Raw genomic sequence first — 16,666 nt, forward strand, 5'->3', positions numbered from 1 at the left:
TTCTTTATTCTTTGAATGGTGTAGCTAGGTAAGATATTGTTTGTTACTGTTTAAATATTTACGTAATTCTGACTTTCACTTCGGATAAGCCACCTCCGTTAGGTACAACACGGTCAACATAACAGAATTCCTCTAAGAGGGTAACACTGCTCTGTTGCTTTATACCATAATTGCTTTAATATGATAGTTTTATTTCACGACCCGACTCCAACTTTAAAGTTATGGTATAACAGTAGCGGACAGTAGTGTTATAAGTTCAAATCAAGACATAACCTCAGTACAGCACGTGAAGACAAACACTTTGAAATATCAGCTATTGAATTAACAGGGCTTGATATCACCAAGAAATTAATCATTTTGTGTGTGTATAAATCTCCCTGTGGTAGTGTAGACACTTTTTTCAATAAATTAACAGAAGTTCTAGATAAAGTCTCAAGTACAAAAAAGGTCAACATAATTCTGTGTGGGGACATTAACATCAACACTAATATCATAAATGAATCCAGCAGCACCCTCATAAATATCCTTCAAAGTTTTGGCATGCCCCTATTGGTTAATAGTGCAACAAGTGTTACTATAGTGACTGCATCAGTAATTGACCATGTGGCCACAAATATGGACAGGTAAAAATGTGATGTAGCTGTAAAAGAATAACAATAGTACAATCAGGCATCAAATCATTCCCTAAACTACAAGCCAACAAACGACATCTATCAGAAATCAAAATAAAAGATCTTTCAAAAGAACTAGCAAAACAAAGCTGGGATGAAGTGTGTAAGGAAACCAATGTGAGTATGAAATTCTCTAAATTCTCCACATTATTTAAATTGAACTTTGAAAAGGCATTTCCAGAAGTATGCATATCTGTATCAACATCTCACAAAAACAGATGGACAACAGCAGGCATTGAGAAGTCCTCCCAAACACATAAATACCTCAGTTCCATCAATAAGAGTCACAATGATCCCGAATTCTTAAATTTCTATCATAGATAAAAAAGATCTATAGGAAGGTGCTGATTGCTGAAAAAAATTCATTTAATGACAAAATAATATATAATGCAGAGAATAATAGCAAAGCAGTCTGGGATGTTATAAAAAAGGAAACGGGGAGAGGCAAAGAAACACAGAATAACATCTTGCTAAGGGAGCGGGATAAGGTAATAAATGATCTGCAACACTTAGCAAAATATGTAAATCAGCATTTTTCAAATGTTGCAGAGAAGTTACAGCAAAAATTTCCCAAAACAAATATAACCCCTGTAAGTAATGTTGCACTAAATACAATGATGTTACTTCCAACCACAGAGAATGAAGTCAATAAAACTGTTCAAAAACTAAAAAATAAAAAGTCAGTAGGCTTAGATGAAGTACCGATGTGTGTACTGAAACAATACATAGAGATTATACGAGGCCCCTTACAAGTATAATAAATGGATCCTTTACATCAGGGACATTTCCAGAGCTGTTAAAACAGGCAAGAGTTGTACCTTTGCATCAGGAAGGATATGCAGAAGACATACAACATTACTGGCCCATTTCCCTGCTGTCACCATTCTCAAAAATAATATAAGCAATTATGAAAGACAGATTAATGAATTACCTGAATAAATACAGTCTTTTAAAGCAAACCACAGTTTTGTTTCCGAAGTGGCAAAAATACGGAGTCAGCCATGGAAGAATTCAAAAAAGTTGTACTTGATACTCTTGACAAAGATGAATGTGTCACAGGCATATTTTTGGATCTGTCTAAAGCCCTCGATACAGTTGACCATAAGATTCTATTAAATAAATTAGAAGCATTAGGCATAAGAGGGGTAGCTAATGACTGGTTTTGATCATACCTAGCGGATAGGGTACAAAGAGTAGAGGCAACACATACTTCAAACAGATCTAAACATTTAGTAAAACACTTATCAGAACCAAAATACATTAATATAGGGGTTCCACAATGTAGCATATTAGGACCAATACTATTCCTGATATACATCAATGACTTTCCCAGTAGTGTTACTCATGGTGAAAAAATTCTCTTCGCTGATGACAGCAATATAGAGAAAGCAAATGAAACTCTCAAAGAAGTTTACGATTGGTCAATAAGCAATAAAGTGACATTGAACATAAAGAAATTTCAGTTTGAAGAGGGAAAATGACAGACTGTGTAACAAATGCAAAATTTCTAGGAATGAATATTGATTCTCAGTTGAAGTGGTGTGAACACACAAACGTACTTGCAAACAGAATGTCATCAGCATGTTATGCCCTTAGAATCCTATCATCAGTTTGTAACATGCAGTGTCTTTTAGTTACATACTGTTCATATGTACACTCAATTCTTAGCTATGGCATTCTTTTTTGGGGAACAAATGCACAAAATATGAACACAATTTTCAAACTCCAGAAAAGAGTCATAAGAATAATAACCAAAAATACCAGTTGAGCTCATTGTAAAGATCTGTTCAAAACACTGGGGATTTTACCTGCTCTGTGTGAATACATTTACCAGCCAGTTGTACACATAAAAAATAACATTGGTAATTACTGCACAAACAGCTTCTGACCATGACCATGGAACAAGAGCTAGACTCAACTTACATTTACCAATAAAAAATAAACATAAAACAGCATTTTTAACCAAGGAATAAAACTGTATAATAAATTACCAAAAGAGATTAAAGAAATTGCAAAAATACACTTATTTAAAAAGACAGCTAAAAAGTACTTGTTATGCAATACATTTTATACACTGAAGGATTACTTAGATAAAACAGAGTAGGGGTTTGGTAAGAAAAAAATGTTATAGAAATAAATAATAATAATGATTATAAAACATCCAACGTTCCACATAACACCTTCACACTAGGTTATTTTCCTTCTTTTTTCCTTTTCTAGAAAAACAAACCCCCAAGCTATGCATAGCACAATACTAACACCTCTTCCTCTTTCTGAGCTCAACATCTCACTCATTATAGAGGGATGCTCACTCAGTTTTTCGGGATAGCAAATGGGAAGCTGCGGTGCAGAAAATGGCCCAGAGATCACCAGTGTGTGTGTGGCTTTGTGTGTAGTGAGTGAAGGGTTATGAAACAATGTGTATATAGCATGTGCAGTCACTGATAGTGAGATATGAGTGAACAGTGTGGCATTACATTATTTAATAGGTTATTTGTAAAAAAAAAAGTATTGTATACCAGGAGTAAATCTAATGATGTCTTAACTAGAAGTCTGTAAATGTATATGAATACGAATTAGCTTATTTTAAATTGGTCTAAACCTGTAAATACTTTGATATGTCCTATACCCTTGTAAAAAGAGATCTACGGATGAGTATAGCTACTACAACCACAACAACAACAACAACAACAACAACTACTACTACTACTACTATCTAGTTTTTTTTAAGTGTCTGGAAATTGGACAGATTCCTGTTGTGTACACAATGTGCCCCAACTACTTGATTTCTGGGCACAAAAATGTGTTCTTAGACGGACTGCATTTCAAGGAGAATCTTGCAAGTTGTTGAAAACGTGTTCAAGATTTTCATTTACATTCTTCCTGATTGGCACTTGTGATGATGTCATTTAAATAATGTACCCAGAAAAGAACACGATGACGCCAGCTGTTTGTTGAAACTCTGAAACATTAATGGGGAACTGATTATTCCAGTTGGCTGCTGCTGATTTGGTTTAATGGCACCCTGAGATAATCATCTGCTAGATCCAGTTTCAAAAAGAATTTTACTCTAGTGACCCCAGTTAACAGTTCTTCAAGTCATGACCATAAATCCTAAATGTTCCATACTGTATCTTGATAGTGGCGTTCTTAATAGCAAACTGTTCGTCTTATATGTTGCTATGTTCCTTTGAGACCCCATCAGAAGTCAACAGAAAAAATGAACAACAAGTGTTCTAGGTGAGACATTCATGCTGACAACATGAGACAGACAAATGAATGAGAAGCAAACAGATTCCACAGAGTGGTCAACTGAGTAACCAAGACAATGTAATATGTAGTACAGACAATCAGGAGTCAGTAAAGATGGCTATAAATATACAACAGAAAGTAGCAACAGGTTGATGGATCGCTGACCATGGAGCCATATTTATCTCAGCCACGGTGAGAGATACTGGCTGCAGCATTCACATGAAAAAGTACGGGTGGCATTATCTGGCCACTGTAACACTTCACAGGTACTGCCACTACCTATTGGCCATCTCAAGTGGGCTTCCAAATTCACTGGACTGGGATACCAGAAACAGGCTGGACACTGCTTAATTGAGATATATGAATGGAAGTTCACTGTACAGTGCAGATCAGCGTATGTGTTACTCAATTTGTGTAATTCTTAGAATGGAATGTTCCGAGGTACTAAATTTGCTGAGTCACAAAACGAAAATCCAAATGCTGTTAAGGCATCCATGTAAAGTGCATTCACCATATCATGTCCCTTTATTACTTAACTGCAGGTGTCTATTGAATGCTTTATACTCTGCATCTACACTGAAGTGCCAAAGAAACTGGTATAGGTATTTGTATTGAAATACAGAGATATGTAAACAGGCAGAATATTGCACTGTGGTCAGCAATGCCTATATAAGACAACAGGTGATGGTGTAGTTGTTAAGATTGGTTACTGCTGCTACAATGGCAGGTTACCAAGATATAAGTGAGTCTTAACGTGGTGTTATAGTCGGCCCACGAGCGATGGGACATATCATCTCTGAGGCACCGATGAAGTGGTGATTTTCCCGTACGACCATTTCATGAGTGTACCGTGAATATCAGGAATTCAGTAAAACATCAACTCTTCGACATCACTGAGGCCAGAAAAAGATCTTGCAAGAACAGGACCAACAATGACTGAAGAGAATTGTTCAGTGTGACAGAAAAGCAACCCTTCTGCAAATTGCTGCAGATTTCAATGCTGGGCCATCAAAAAGTGTCAGCGTGTGAACCATTCAATGAAACATCATTGATATGGGCTTTTGGAGCCAAAGGCCCACTTGTGTACCCTTGATGACTGCATGAAACGAAGCTTTATGTCTCACCTGGGCCCATCAACACTGACATTGGACTGTTGATGACTGAAAACATGTTGCCTGGTTGGAAGAGACTCATTTCAAATTATATTGAGCAGATGGAAGTTTACGGGAATGGAGACACCCTCATGAATCCATGGACCTTCATGTCAGCAGGGGCTGTTCAAGCTGGTGGACGGTCTGTAATGGTGTGGGGCATGTGCAGTTGGAGTGATATGGAACCCCTGATACATCTAGATACAACTCTGACAGGTGAGACGTACATAAGCATCCTGTCTGATCACCTGCATCCATTCATGCCCACTGTGCATTCCGACAGACTTGGGCAATTTGAGCAGGACAATGCAGCACCCCACATGTCCAGTATTGCTATAGAGTGGCTCCAGGAACACTCTTCTGAGTTTAAACACTTCGGCTGGCCACAAAAGTCTCCAGACATGAACATTATTGAGCATATATGGGATGCCTTGCAATGTGCTGTTCAGAAGAGATCTCCACCCCCTCATACTCTTATGGGTTTAATGACAGCCCTGCAGCTCAAAAAAGAGTTGCTGGCATCATAGGGGAGCAATTTTTTTTTTTTTTTTTGCCATTTAGTATTTATACATTGAAATAAATTATGCAAAAAGAGTCTGAAGAGTAAAACTGAGATACAGCCAGTAAATGCAGGCAGTAGTGTAAATATGATCATTCAGCTAAAAATTAGACATGTGCACGTTTTCCTTCATATTTCAGTAGTGGAGTATAATTTTCCAAGTCAATGCAGGAGCAACCATGTCTTTGATCAATATAGCCATTTCTTGAAAATTACACTGCTCGCCTCTGCAGCTTGATAGCAGTTCCCTCTTAGGCTGTGACAATAACAGGAGTCCACCCTGAGGATCAGTCATTCTACGCTGAAGAGCCAAAGAAACTGGTACACCTGCCTAATATCGGTAGGGCCCCTGCAGCATGCAGAAGTGTCACAACATGACGCAGCATGAACTTGACTAATGTCTGAAGTAGTGCTGGAGAAAATTGACTTTTACAATGTGTATGTTAAGCAGCATGCCGACAAGTCGGAACACACATGCAAGCAAGAAGTTAATAATTTGTGGAAGGAAGCTAGGATGAAATTCACCAATAAGAATTCTCAGAGTGATTATACGAGGGCCGTTCAGAAAGTAACCTCCGGTTGATTTAAAAAAATACACCAAGTTAAATAAAAATATTTTAATATATACATCTTACAACTACATCTTTGCACTATTTTTCTACATAGTCTCCATAGCGATTGAGGCACTTATCATATCTCTTCACAAGCTTTGAAATTCCTTCTGCATAAAAATCACCCGCTTGTGCCTGGAGCCAGCCTGTGACCGCATCTTTGAGCTCTTCGTCGTCATCAAACCGCTGTGACCCGAGCCATTTCTTCAAATGCATGAAGAGGTGATAATCACTTGGCGCCAGGTCTGGGCTGTAAGGTGGATGGTTGATAACGTCCCACTTGAAGGACTCAAGAAGGGCCGTTGTTCTGCGAGCAGAGTGAGGACGGGCGTTATCGTGCAAAAAAACGATACCGGAAGTCAGCATACCACGGCGTTTGTTCTGTATAGCCCGTCGTAACTTTTTTATTGTTTCACAGTACACGTCTTGATTAATGGTCATACCACGTTCCATGAATTCAACCAACAACACCCCTTTGGCATCCCAAAACACCGTTGCCATCAGTTTTCTGGCAGAAAAATCTTGCGAGGCTTTTCTTGGTTTGGTAGGCGAATTTGAATGTGCCCACATCTTTGATTGTTCTTTTGTCTCAGGGTTCACGTACTTAATCCAGGTTTCGTCACCGGTCACGATTCTGTTTAACAATGGTTCTCCTTCGTCCTCATAACGTGACAGAAAGTCTAATGCAGAGGCCATTCTTTGAGTTTTGTGGTGGTCGGTAAGAATTTTGGGCACCCATCGTGCACAGAACTTACGGTAACCCAATCTTGCTGTCACTATCTCGTACAAGAGAGTCTTAGAAATCTGTGGAAAACCAGTAGACAACTCCGACATTGAGAAACGTCGATTTTCACGAACTTTTGCATCAACTGCCTGAACGAGTTCATCAGTCACCAATGATGGTCTACCACTCCTCTCTTCATCATGAACGTTTTCTCGTCCACTTTTAAATAAACATACCCATTCACGGACAACTCCTTCACTCATAACTCTTAGTCCGTACACGGCACAAAGCTCACGATGAATAGCTGCTGCAGAATATCCTTTGGCTGTAAAAAACCTTATGACAGCACGCACTTCACATTTGGCGGGGTTTTCTATTGCAGCACACATTTCAAACTGCCACAAAAACTAAACTAGCGCAGGTACGACGTTCACTCGACCACGGCTTGATGCCGACTGACCTGTTGAGTGCGTGAACGCACAGATGGCGTCGCTACTCCCCCCACAACCCGCACTGTGACCAATCGAAGGTTACTTTCTGAACCGCCCTCGTATAAATCACGATATTGAAAAACTGCGTAATCATATCGTTCAAAGGAAGGTACAAACATTCTTGTCTTTCATCTGCAAAGTAAGTAAAGGTTCAATGACATTAATGTGTATGATATATTAATAAAAGGTCAACTTTTTAAGAATATGTCAAAACAGTTAATACCATTTCTGTGTAGCCTTTTTGTGCATCTGTCTCTGTTTGCCTGTCCCTTTTTATACTACACATAGTCGGTGTGTTAACAACAAAATATTTTTAGATATGTGTTAAAAACACTGTTTAATACACTTTCTACATAAAATAAATTTTTATTAAAGTGTTTCAATCAATGTTTAAAACAAATTTAAAAAAGTAATTTTTACATACTGTTACCCGACTACAGGGTGAATCTGACATGAGGGGTACAGAGGAGGGGTCCAACCACATGCCACCAATTGGGGAGGAGGGGCGGGGGTCCAAATTAAAATAAATGAAAATAAAAAACCCTTCATGTAATTAATGGACATCTCCTTGTGAAAATGGATGCGCATAAAACAGCTGCGTTAACCCTGTTAGCGACTATCAAAGAACAGCGGAGGAAATCGTGAAGATGATTCTGGAATCATCAATGGCTTGAACAGTAAGTAGTGCTGTACAACGTATATACTAGTAGAAGTCATTCTTTAACTCAACTGAATCTTCATCCCATTTTTTATTTTAAACTGAATGTAGTTATACTGTATAATGTCAGCTTGCACACACATAACACCCATATTCTCAATGTTGCACAGATTACAATCAATCTGAAGCAATGTACTTCACCATGTAGTTCAAGATTTGTTCCATAATTTCATTCCAGTGGAAGAGGAGATTTTTTCAAAGCTGCGCACCATAACAGAAAACAGACAAGATACAAATGCAATGGAGTCCTTAAAACTTATATATATATATATATTGGTCTTTAAATATGTCTGCTTGTGTCTGTGTATGTGCGGATGGATATGTGTGTGTGTGTGTGTGTGCAAGTGTATACCTGTCCTTTTTTCCCCCTAAGGTAAGTCTTTCTGCTCCCGGGATTGGAATGACTCCTTACCCTCTCCCTTAAAACCCACATCCTTTCGTCTTTCCCTCTCCTTCCCTCTTTCCTGATGAGGCAACAGTTTGTTGCGAAAGCTTGAATTTTGTGTGTGTGTTTGTGTTTGTTTGTGTGTCTATCGACCTGCCAGCGCTTTCGTTCGGTAAGTCACATCATCTTTGTTTTTAGATATATTTTTCCCACGTGGAATGTTCCCCCCCCCCTCTCTCTCTATATTCCTGGAAATGGAAACATTGACACCGGTGTGTCAGACCCACCATACTTGCTCCGGACACTGCGAGAGGGCTGTACAAGCAATGATCACACGCACGGCACAGCGGACACACCAGGAACCGCGGTGTTGGCCGTCGAATGGCGCTACCTGCGCAGCATTTGTGCACCGCCACCGTCAGTGTCAGCCAGTTTGCCGTGGCATACGGAGCTCCATCGCAGTCTTTAACACTGGTAGCATGCCGCGACAGCATGGACGTGAACCGTATGTGCAGTTGACGGACTTTGAGCGAGGGCGTATAGTGGGCATGCGGGAGGCCGGGTGGACGTACCGCCGAATTGCTCAACACGTGGGGCGTGAGGTCTCCACAGTACATCGATGTTGTCGCCAGTGGTCGGCGGAAGGTGCACGTGCCCGTCGACCTGGGACCGGACCGCAGCGACGCACGGATGCACACCAAGACCGTAGGATCCTACGCAGTGCCGTAGGGGACCGCACCGCCACTTCCCAGCAAATTAGGGACACTGTTGCTCCTGGGGTATCGGCGAGGACCATTCGCAACCGTCTCCATGAAGCTGGGCTACGGTCCCGCACACCGTTAGGCCGTCTTCCGCTCACGCCCCAACATCGTGCAGCCCGCCTCCAGTGGTGTCGCGACAGGCGTGAATGGGGGGACGAATGGAGACGTGTCGTCTTCAGCGATGAGAGTCGCTTCTGCCTTGGTGCCAATGATGGTCGTATGCGTGTTTGGCACCGTGCAGGTGAACGCCACAATCAGGACTGCATACGACCGAGGCACACAGGGCCAACACCCGGCATCATGGTGTGGGGAGCGATCTCCTACACTGGCCGTACACCACTGGTGATCGTCGAGGGGACACTGAATAGTGCACGGTACATCCAAACCGTCATCGAACCCATCGTTCTACCATTCCTAGACCGGCAAGGGAACTTGCTGTTCCAACAGGACAATGCACGTCCGCATGTATCCCGTGCCACCCAACGTGCTCTAGAAGGTGTAAGTCAACTACCCTGGCCAGCAAGATCTCCGGATCTCTCCCCCATTGAGCATGTTTGGGACTGGATGAAGCGTCGTCTCACGCGGTCTGCACGTCCAGCACGAACGCTGGTCCAACTGAGGCGCCAGGTGGAAATGGCATGGCAAGCCGTTCCACAGGACTACATCCAGCATCTCTACGATCGTCTCCATGGGAGAATAGCAGCCTGCATTGCTGCGAAAGGTGGATATACACTGTACTAGTGCCGACATTGTGCATGCTCTGTTGCCTGTGTCTATGTGCCTGTGGTTCTGTCAGTGTGATCATGTGATGTATCTGACCCCAGGAATGTGTCAATAAAGTTTCCCCTTCCTGGGACAATGAATTCACGGTGTTCTTATTTCAATTTCCAGGAGTGTATATATATACACACACAAAGTTTCATAACAGCAAAAATTTTTGGTGCCTAACTTAGGTTTACTTTCTGACATTGGTTGGCAGCATTTAGAGTTGTGGCTGCTGGGTAAATGTTCCAGTCAGTGGTCTTTGTAATAAGAATTGGAACAAATATATTATGTACAATAAGTAACATCAGACACAGTAATCAGAAATACCCAGAATCTTTTAGAAAACAAAATGAGGTAGAAGGAAGTAGATAGATACCTACTGCCACATGCTTTACAGTTCACAATTCTATCACCTTAGCTACAAATTCAACTTGGCCTCTGTATATGGTATACACTACCTAAGGATTATAACTATAGATGCCATTACTATGAGAAACTGTATCAAAATGACACACTTCTGATGTATCATCATTCTGCCCTTGCACTTAAATGGTATACTTTCCTGGCACACAAATTACAACAGTAAAAACATCAAACAGAGGAACCCTTTATCTGCTGATATGTAGTTGTCTTCATTTTATTACAACAAATCATAGCTAAAATGATTACTCAATTTGCTGATTTTTGAAACAGCTTATACTCACACCATGTGCTCTATGATAAAGAAATCCCGTCTCATCATACTATATGGCAGCTCGTACGTGCTGCTTGTGACATAAAAGAATATCACATCTCCAGAATGAGATTTTCACTCTGCAGCGGAGTGTGCGCTGATATGAAACTTCCTGGCAGATTAAAACTGTGTGCCGGTCCCGAGTTCGAGTCTCGGTCCGGCACACACTTTTAATCTGCCAGGAAGTTTCAATATCACATCTCGTTGGCCACATTCCTCTCCATGAGCCAAAAATCTGACATGCCATATTCTTCACTTCACAATCCAGAGTGTAGAGGAATGCAGAATTCCATGATTGCTGTGACGTCACCAGCTCCTCGTCCATGTGTGTTTCCACATTCTGTGAATGGATGGCTTTAGGAAAATGGCAGCGTAGGATGAGAAGGAACACTATGTGCCCTCAGTGGGTGTCCCTGTGAGCAGCATTAAACATGTTGCATAGGCTATTCCAGTAGTCATTGAGGGAACAGGATACAACCATCAGCAGATTATGGCAAATGTAGGATAAACTATGCCTCTTGTCTGCACTACAAGGTCATGCAGGGATCATTCCAGTGCCTGGCAGTGAAGGTTGAGAATACCAGACTTGCTCATAGAGTTTCAATGAATCTCAGAATCTGCAGACTGCCCCGAGAATAGATCTGGTTCTGAGACGAGTGGAAGACTTGGACCAGGTACTTGAAATTCTGAGACAAGCTGGGTTGTGACTTTCCAGACTTATCCCAAATGTTTGAGATCTGTACAGCACCGCAAAATTGGTCAGGTGTGTACTACATATCCAGAACCTGTACTCAGTTAGCTGTATGTGGAGTGCAACAAGGTTTTTTTTATTTTAATAATCTAATGGCAACAAATAGACCTGGTCTCTTTGAGAACGTCCACATCAAAACTGGTTATCAGTGACCTTGAGGCATTTATGGCACAATGATTACCAATGTAAAAAGGGCAGCTAAAACAAGCATAAAGATATATCTGTTCAGTAAACTAGATAACAAAAACAGTAAAACAGTTATGTCGTATCTTAATGAGGAACTTGAAACTTTTATCACAGGACAGGAGCATGTAGAGGAACTATGGCTCATGTTTAAAAAATAGTTGACCATGCACTGGATAGATATGTACCCAGTAGAACAGTTCATGATGGTAGGGTCCCTTCATGGTATATACTCACTGTACAGAAACTTCTAAAGAAACTGACTACTGCATAACAAGTGTAAGACAAACCATAGGGGTACAGACATAGAGATGCTGAACGAAATTTGTTTAGCTGTGAAGAGATCAATGAGAGAAGCATTCAGTGACTACTGCAGCAGAATACTCTCAAAATGTATTTCACAAAACCGAAAGAAATTCTGGTAAAATGTAAAAGGCTGTTAGTGGAACTGAAATTAGTGACCACATACTCGCAAATGAGACAGGAACTGACATTGCGGGTAGCAAAGCAAAAGCACAAATGCTTTAAACTCCATTTTCAAATGTTCCTTTACATAGGAAAACTCAGGAGCATTGCCCCAATTTAATCTTCATACCTGTTAAGAGAAGGATATATATCAGCGTCAGAGGTTCTGAAAAAATGCTAAAATTGTTGAAGTTGAAAGAAAGCTCCAAAGCCTAGTGGAATCTCTATCAGATTCTATACTGAATTTTGGGCTGAGTTAGTCCCCCTTTTAACTGTACTCTACCACAGATTCCTTGAACTAGGAAAACTGCCCAGCACCTGGAAGGAAGCACAGGTCAAACCTGTCAACAAGGAAGGTACCAGAAGTGATCCACAAAACTGCTGTCCAATATCCTTGACATACATTTGTTGTAGAGTCTTACAACATATTTTGAGCACAAACAAAGTTAAGCATCTCGAACAGAATGACCTCCTTCATGCCAATCAGCATGGATTCTGAAAACATGGACCATGTGAAACCCAACTTGCACTTTTATCATGTGTCATTCTGAAAGCAACTGATCATGGCAGTTAGGTAAATGCATTATTCCTCATTTTTTCGAAAGTACCCCACCTATGTTTATTATCAAAAGCATGATCGTATGAGGTATCAAGATAAATTTGTGACTGGATTGAGGATTTCTTTTTTTGGGATGACACAGAAAGTTATCCCAGATGGAGAGTCATCAACAGATGTAAGAACTTAGGGTGTGCCAATGGGATGTGTGCTGGGACTCGGCCTGTTCATATATACTACTATATGAAGAGAAGTTTTAACGTGGTTACCAAAAATCTTGGAAAGTACGTGACCAATTTGCTTAAAATTTTTACATGACACTCTAATGAACATTCAGTTGTGTATAAGCTATAATATATAAATATGTATGCAACATATAAAAAGAAAACATTGTTACTAAAATTTTTGAAAAATACTTGCCTGATTTACTTCAAATTTCTACACAATACTCTAATGAACATTCAGACAGACACAGGCCATATTCTTTTAATGATGTATATTATATAACTATGCATGTAATATATAAAGTGGAAAATTGTTACGAAAAATCTAGAAAAATTCTTGACCAATTTACTTCAAATTTTTATGAGATTCTCTAATAAAAATTAATACAAAAATAGGGAGTATATTTTTTTTAAACAGCAATGTATGGATTTTAATATAAAACAGGGGGCGTATTTATGGCTGATCAGCTTATGATTAGAATACAACAACAGAATCTGAATAGTCAAAATCTTTGTAGTCCTACCAATTCACTGATTAAAATTTTATTACATACTGTCAATGAAGCTACTGTCCTCACAGATTTTCAGTGACTTCAATTCCCAATCAAGGTTTGATTTGCAATAACAATAAACAAGGCTTGAGATCAGAGAGAGAGGTAAGAGGGCAGAGAAATAGACATGGGTGGGGGGAGGGGGAGGGAAATATGGATAATAGACAGAAGGGAAGAGAGGACTGATATATAGAGGAGGGAGGAGGTGATGGACAGGGAGAGGGGAAGGTGGTGATGTACAGACAGAGGGGGGAGGGAGAAGGAGGGGATGAAAAAAGAGAGAGAGGAGGAGAATATGGGCAGAATGAGAGGGGGGGGGGGAGCTTAGGATATTTATCAATTTCTATACACATTTGGCAATTGTGAAGCACTGCCAGGTTTGCCAGTGTTGTACATTAATGACTTTGCAGACAATATCAATAATAACTTGACTTTATGCAGATGATGCAGTTACCTACTGTAGTGGCCTCAAAGGTTTCTGGTGATTCTGTGGAAGTCTAGTAGTAAAGCACTGCAGAGGACGGAGGCAGCTGGTGGGTGCAGTACGTCAGCATCCTGCTTGCAGCAACAGAACTATATTCATTCTGAGACAGACCACACAGATGTTGCTGCAGCAGGGTGAGCCAGGGAATTACTACACTTGTAGGCCAGGACACTGTTTGTCCTGTAGGTGCCCAAAGAGGTACAACATCATAACAACTGAGCTATTGACTTGTATACAAACTCATCAATTTCAGATAAAAGTATGAGCAATCCAACAGGACCTGTTGGGACTGAGGACTACACTGTGTGATGACAGAACATGGACCAGCCAACAGCTACCATCAGTTTGGGCCTTTGCCATTTTGTGGTCATCTTCTGGTACTTATCCTTTGCCTGGGTCTCAGTACTGTATCACTTAGGGGGGCTTCTCCTGTGCCAAAGCAGCAGCAGATTACTACCTAAGGGGACAGCAGGTTGACTCCAGGGCCACACTGTCACTCACGTCTTCGTTGGTGGAGGTGCCATGGCACCTCGTGCTACTGTTCATCAAAGTGAAACTTCTCACAGAGAGGCTGGCTTTCCCTGCCAGCATTCTTGCCATCGGCAGCACCACTGATGCCACTAGTTTGCCACCCGGTCTGCCATACTGGGTCACGTGTTGATAAGCTGGGCACATGTCACAGCCACAGGCCACGCAGACACTGTCAAGACACTGCACGCAGCAACTGATCATGTGCCAAGAGGGGGCGTGGCCACTGCACCACGGCGGCCACCTGTAGCTACAAGAATCATAGTAAGGAACTTGTCTTACTACTGTTTCACTGAAGTCACCAACGAGCAGCCGGGGCTCGAGGTGGAGATCAGATCTGCATGCAGCATGGTGTTGCAACTGCAGCAAGGAGTTCCATCACAGTGTAGTGAGTGAGAAAACTGTTGTTGTTCTTGTGGGTGTGGATATGGCAGAGATGGGAACTAGACAATATGTACATCATAATTTGAGGGTTACTTAGTTCAGGCCAACAGAACCAGTTAATGTATTGTGGTTTGTTGGTAATTGTAAGGAGACTATTTACAGCCTGTTAAATGTATGCAGTTTAACTTTCTAGGGCATACAGCACCATGTGCACTAATCTTCACCCTCCACAATTTCTTGCTTCTTGCAATTTCCTTAAGTTCTTAACAATATATTCCTTCCCCTGGAACAGTCGAGATGCCATATTTCCCTCTATGTGCCTATCTACCAACTGTCACTTTTCCTGTTAATGAAGAGGTGGGCAGTTCTTTCAACCATCATTTACAAAATCCATGTAGTTTTATATTAATATCGAATGCTGATGTCACTTCCTCCGAGATGATATATTCATACTACTGGAATTGTTTGTACAATATTACTGTGCAGCAATGATTGAGCAAATTTATTTTATGTACGGCACATACACAGAATATGAATCCTGGTGTCTACCAATAGGTTTTCATTTTCTGCATGACCTGAATAAGTTTTGTTGTTCATTAAATAAGCACAAAGTGTATGCTACATTGCAGCTGTGGAGAGATGCTTAGCTGCACTTCTCAAATAAAATAACAGTAGAGATTTGTTTTGCAGGTGGACAAAATTGTTCTGCATCAAAATACCTGGTTTTATTTCCAGTGATCGCTGTAGAAAACAAGAAGCTTCTATCATCAAATGATTTTGTAAATAGCATTCAGCAATCTGTAGATAAACTTTTGCTAATAATCCATTAAGAAGTTCAGTTGCTTTCACTTTATAACAATCTGCATCTCTACTGCTCGTTAGATTCAGTATGCATCCAACTACAGCCTCCATGGACCTGGAAAAGAAGTAAATAAACGAGAAACATGTCATTAAAATACTTGAAAATTATTTTTGTAATTACTTGAACTATGAAATAACATCTAGGCTATTTAACTATTTAATAATTTCATGAATCTTAAGAGATTTTTATCTGCATTACTACTTCACATCAACAAGAGTATCACGTGAGTTCCAATAGCTATGAATTACTGAAAGTAACCAATAAAGTGCATGCATAGCATGAGATAGTCTGTTGCTTGTCAGTATAAAGGAGAGGGTATAGTGTCTGGTGTATGTCAAGTATCCTTCCCTTCAGTGAAGCTGCTCTGTTTGTAGGACCATAACTCCTTAGCTCGCTGAAATTTTCTTAGTGGTAAGGTTATTCCTTATTTTTCACCCCTTTTCTTTCTGAACAGGTAATGAGGCTATGATAGAAGGGGTTTCAGTAGAGTAACCTAGTTTTCCTCACATGCTGGGCCATCAGCTGACTCACCCTAAATGTTTGCTGGTGGTGTACAAAAACTGAACTGGTGGAGGGGGGTGGGGAGAGGGGAGGAGGGGGTAAGCAGATGTGTTAGTTCTAGCACTGCTGGTCTCTTTCTCTGTGGAAGCCACACACTACAGAGTATGAGCACTGTAAATAACATAGTTCATGGGAAAATTGAGACTCTAAAATCCATATCCAGACCATATTCTAAGATGATGTGAAACATTAATTTAAGGTACAATGGAAGACATTAATAGGAATTTTAGTTAACTAATAAATCTGCAAGTACATTAATATTCTGCAAACAATTGTGAAGTGCATGGCAGAGAGTG

The 16,666-nt window shown here is 40.6% G+C and overlaps 1 protein-coding gene across 3 annotated transcripts in view; it reads right to left on the minus strand.

The window, feature by feature from the left end:
* Positions 1–16,666, minus strand: part of LOC126248306 (uncharacterized) — a 212,567-nt gene that overhangs the window by 30,095 nt on the left and 165,806 nt on the right. For all 3 annotated transcript variants that reach the window (XM_049949174.1, XM_049949177.1, XM_049949176.1), the window contains one exon: positions 15,667–15,863. In XM_049949174.1, the coding sequence (XP_049805131.1) occupies positions 15,667–15,863 (197 nt within the window). The remainder of the gene's footprint in view (positions 1–15,666; positions 15,864–16,666) is intronic.

Source organism: Schistocerca nitens, chromosome 3, assembly GCF_023898315.1.
Source record: "Schistocerca nitens isolate TAMUIC-IGC-003100 chromosome 3, iqSchNite1.1, whole genome shotgun sequence".
Classification (NCBI taxonomy): domain Eukaryota; kingdom Metazoa; phylum Arthropoda; class Insecta; order Orthoptera; family Acrididae; genus Schistocerca; species Schistocerca nitens.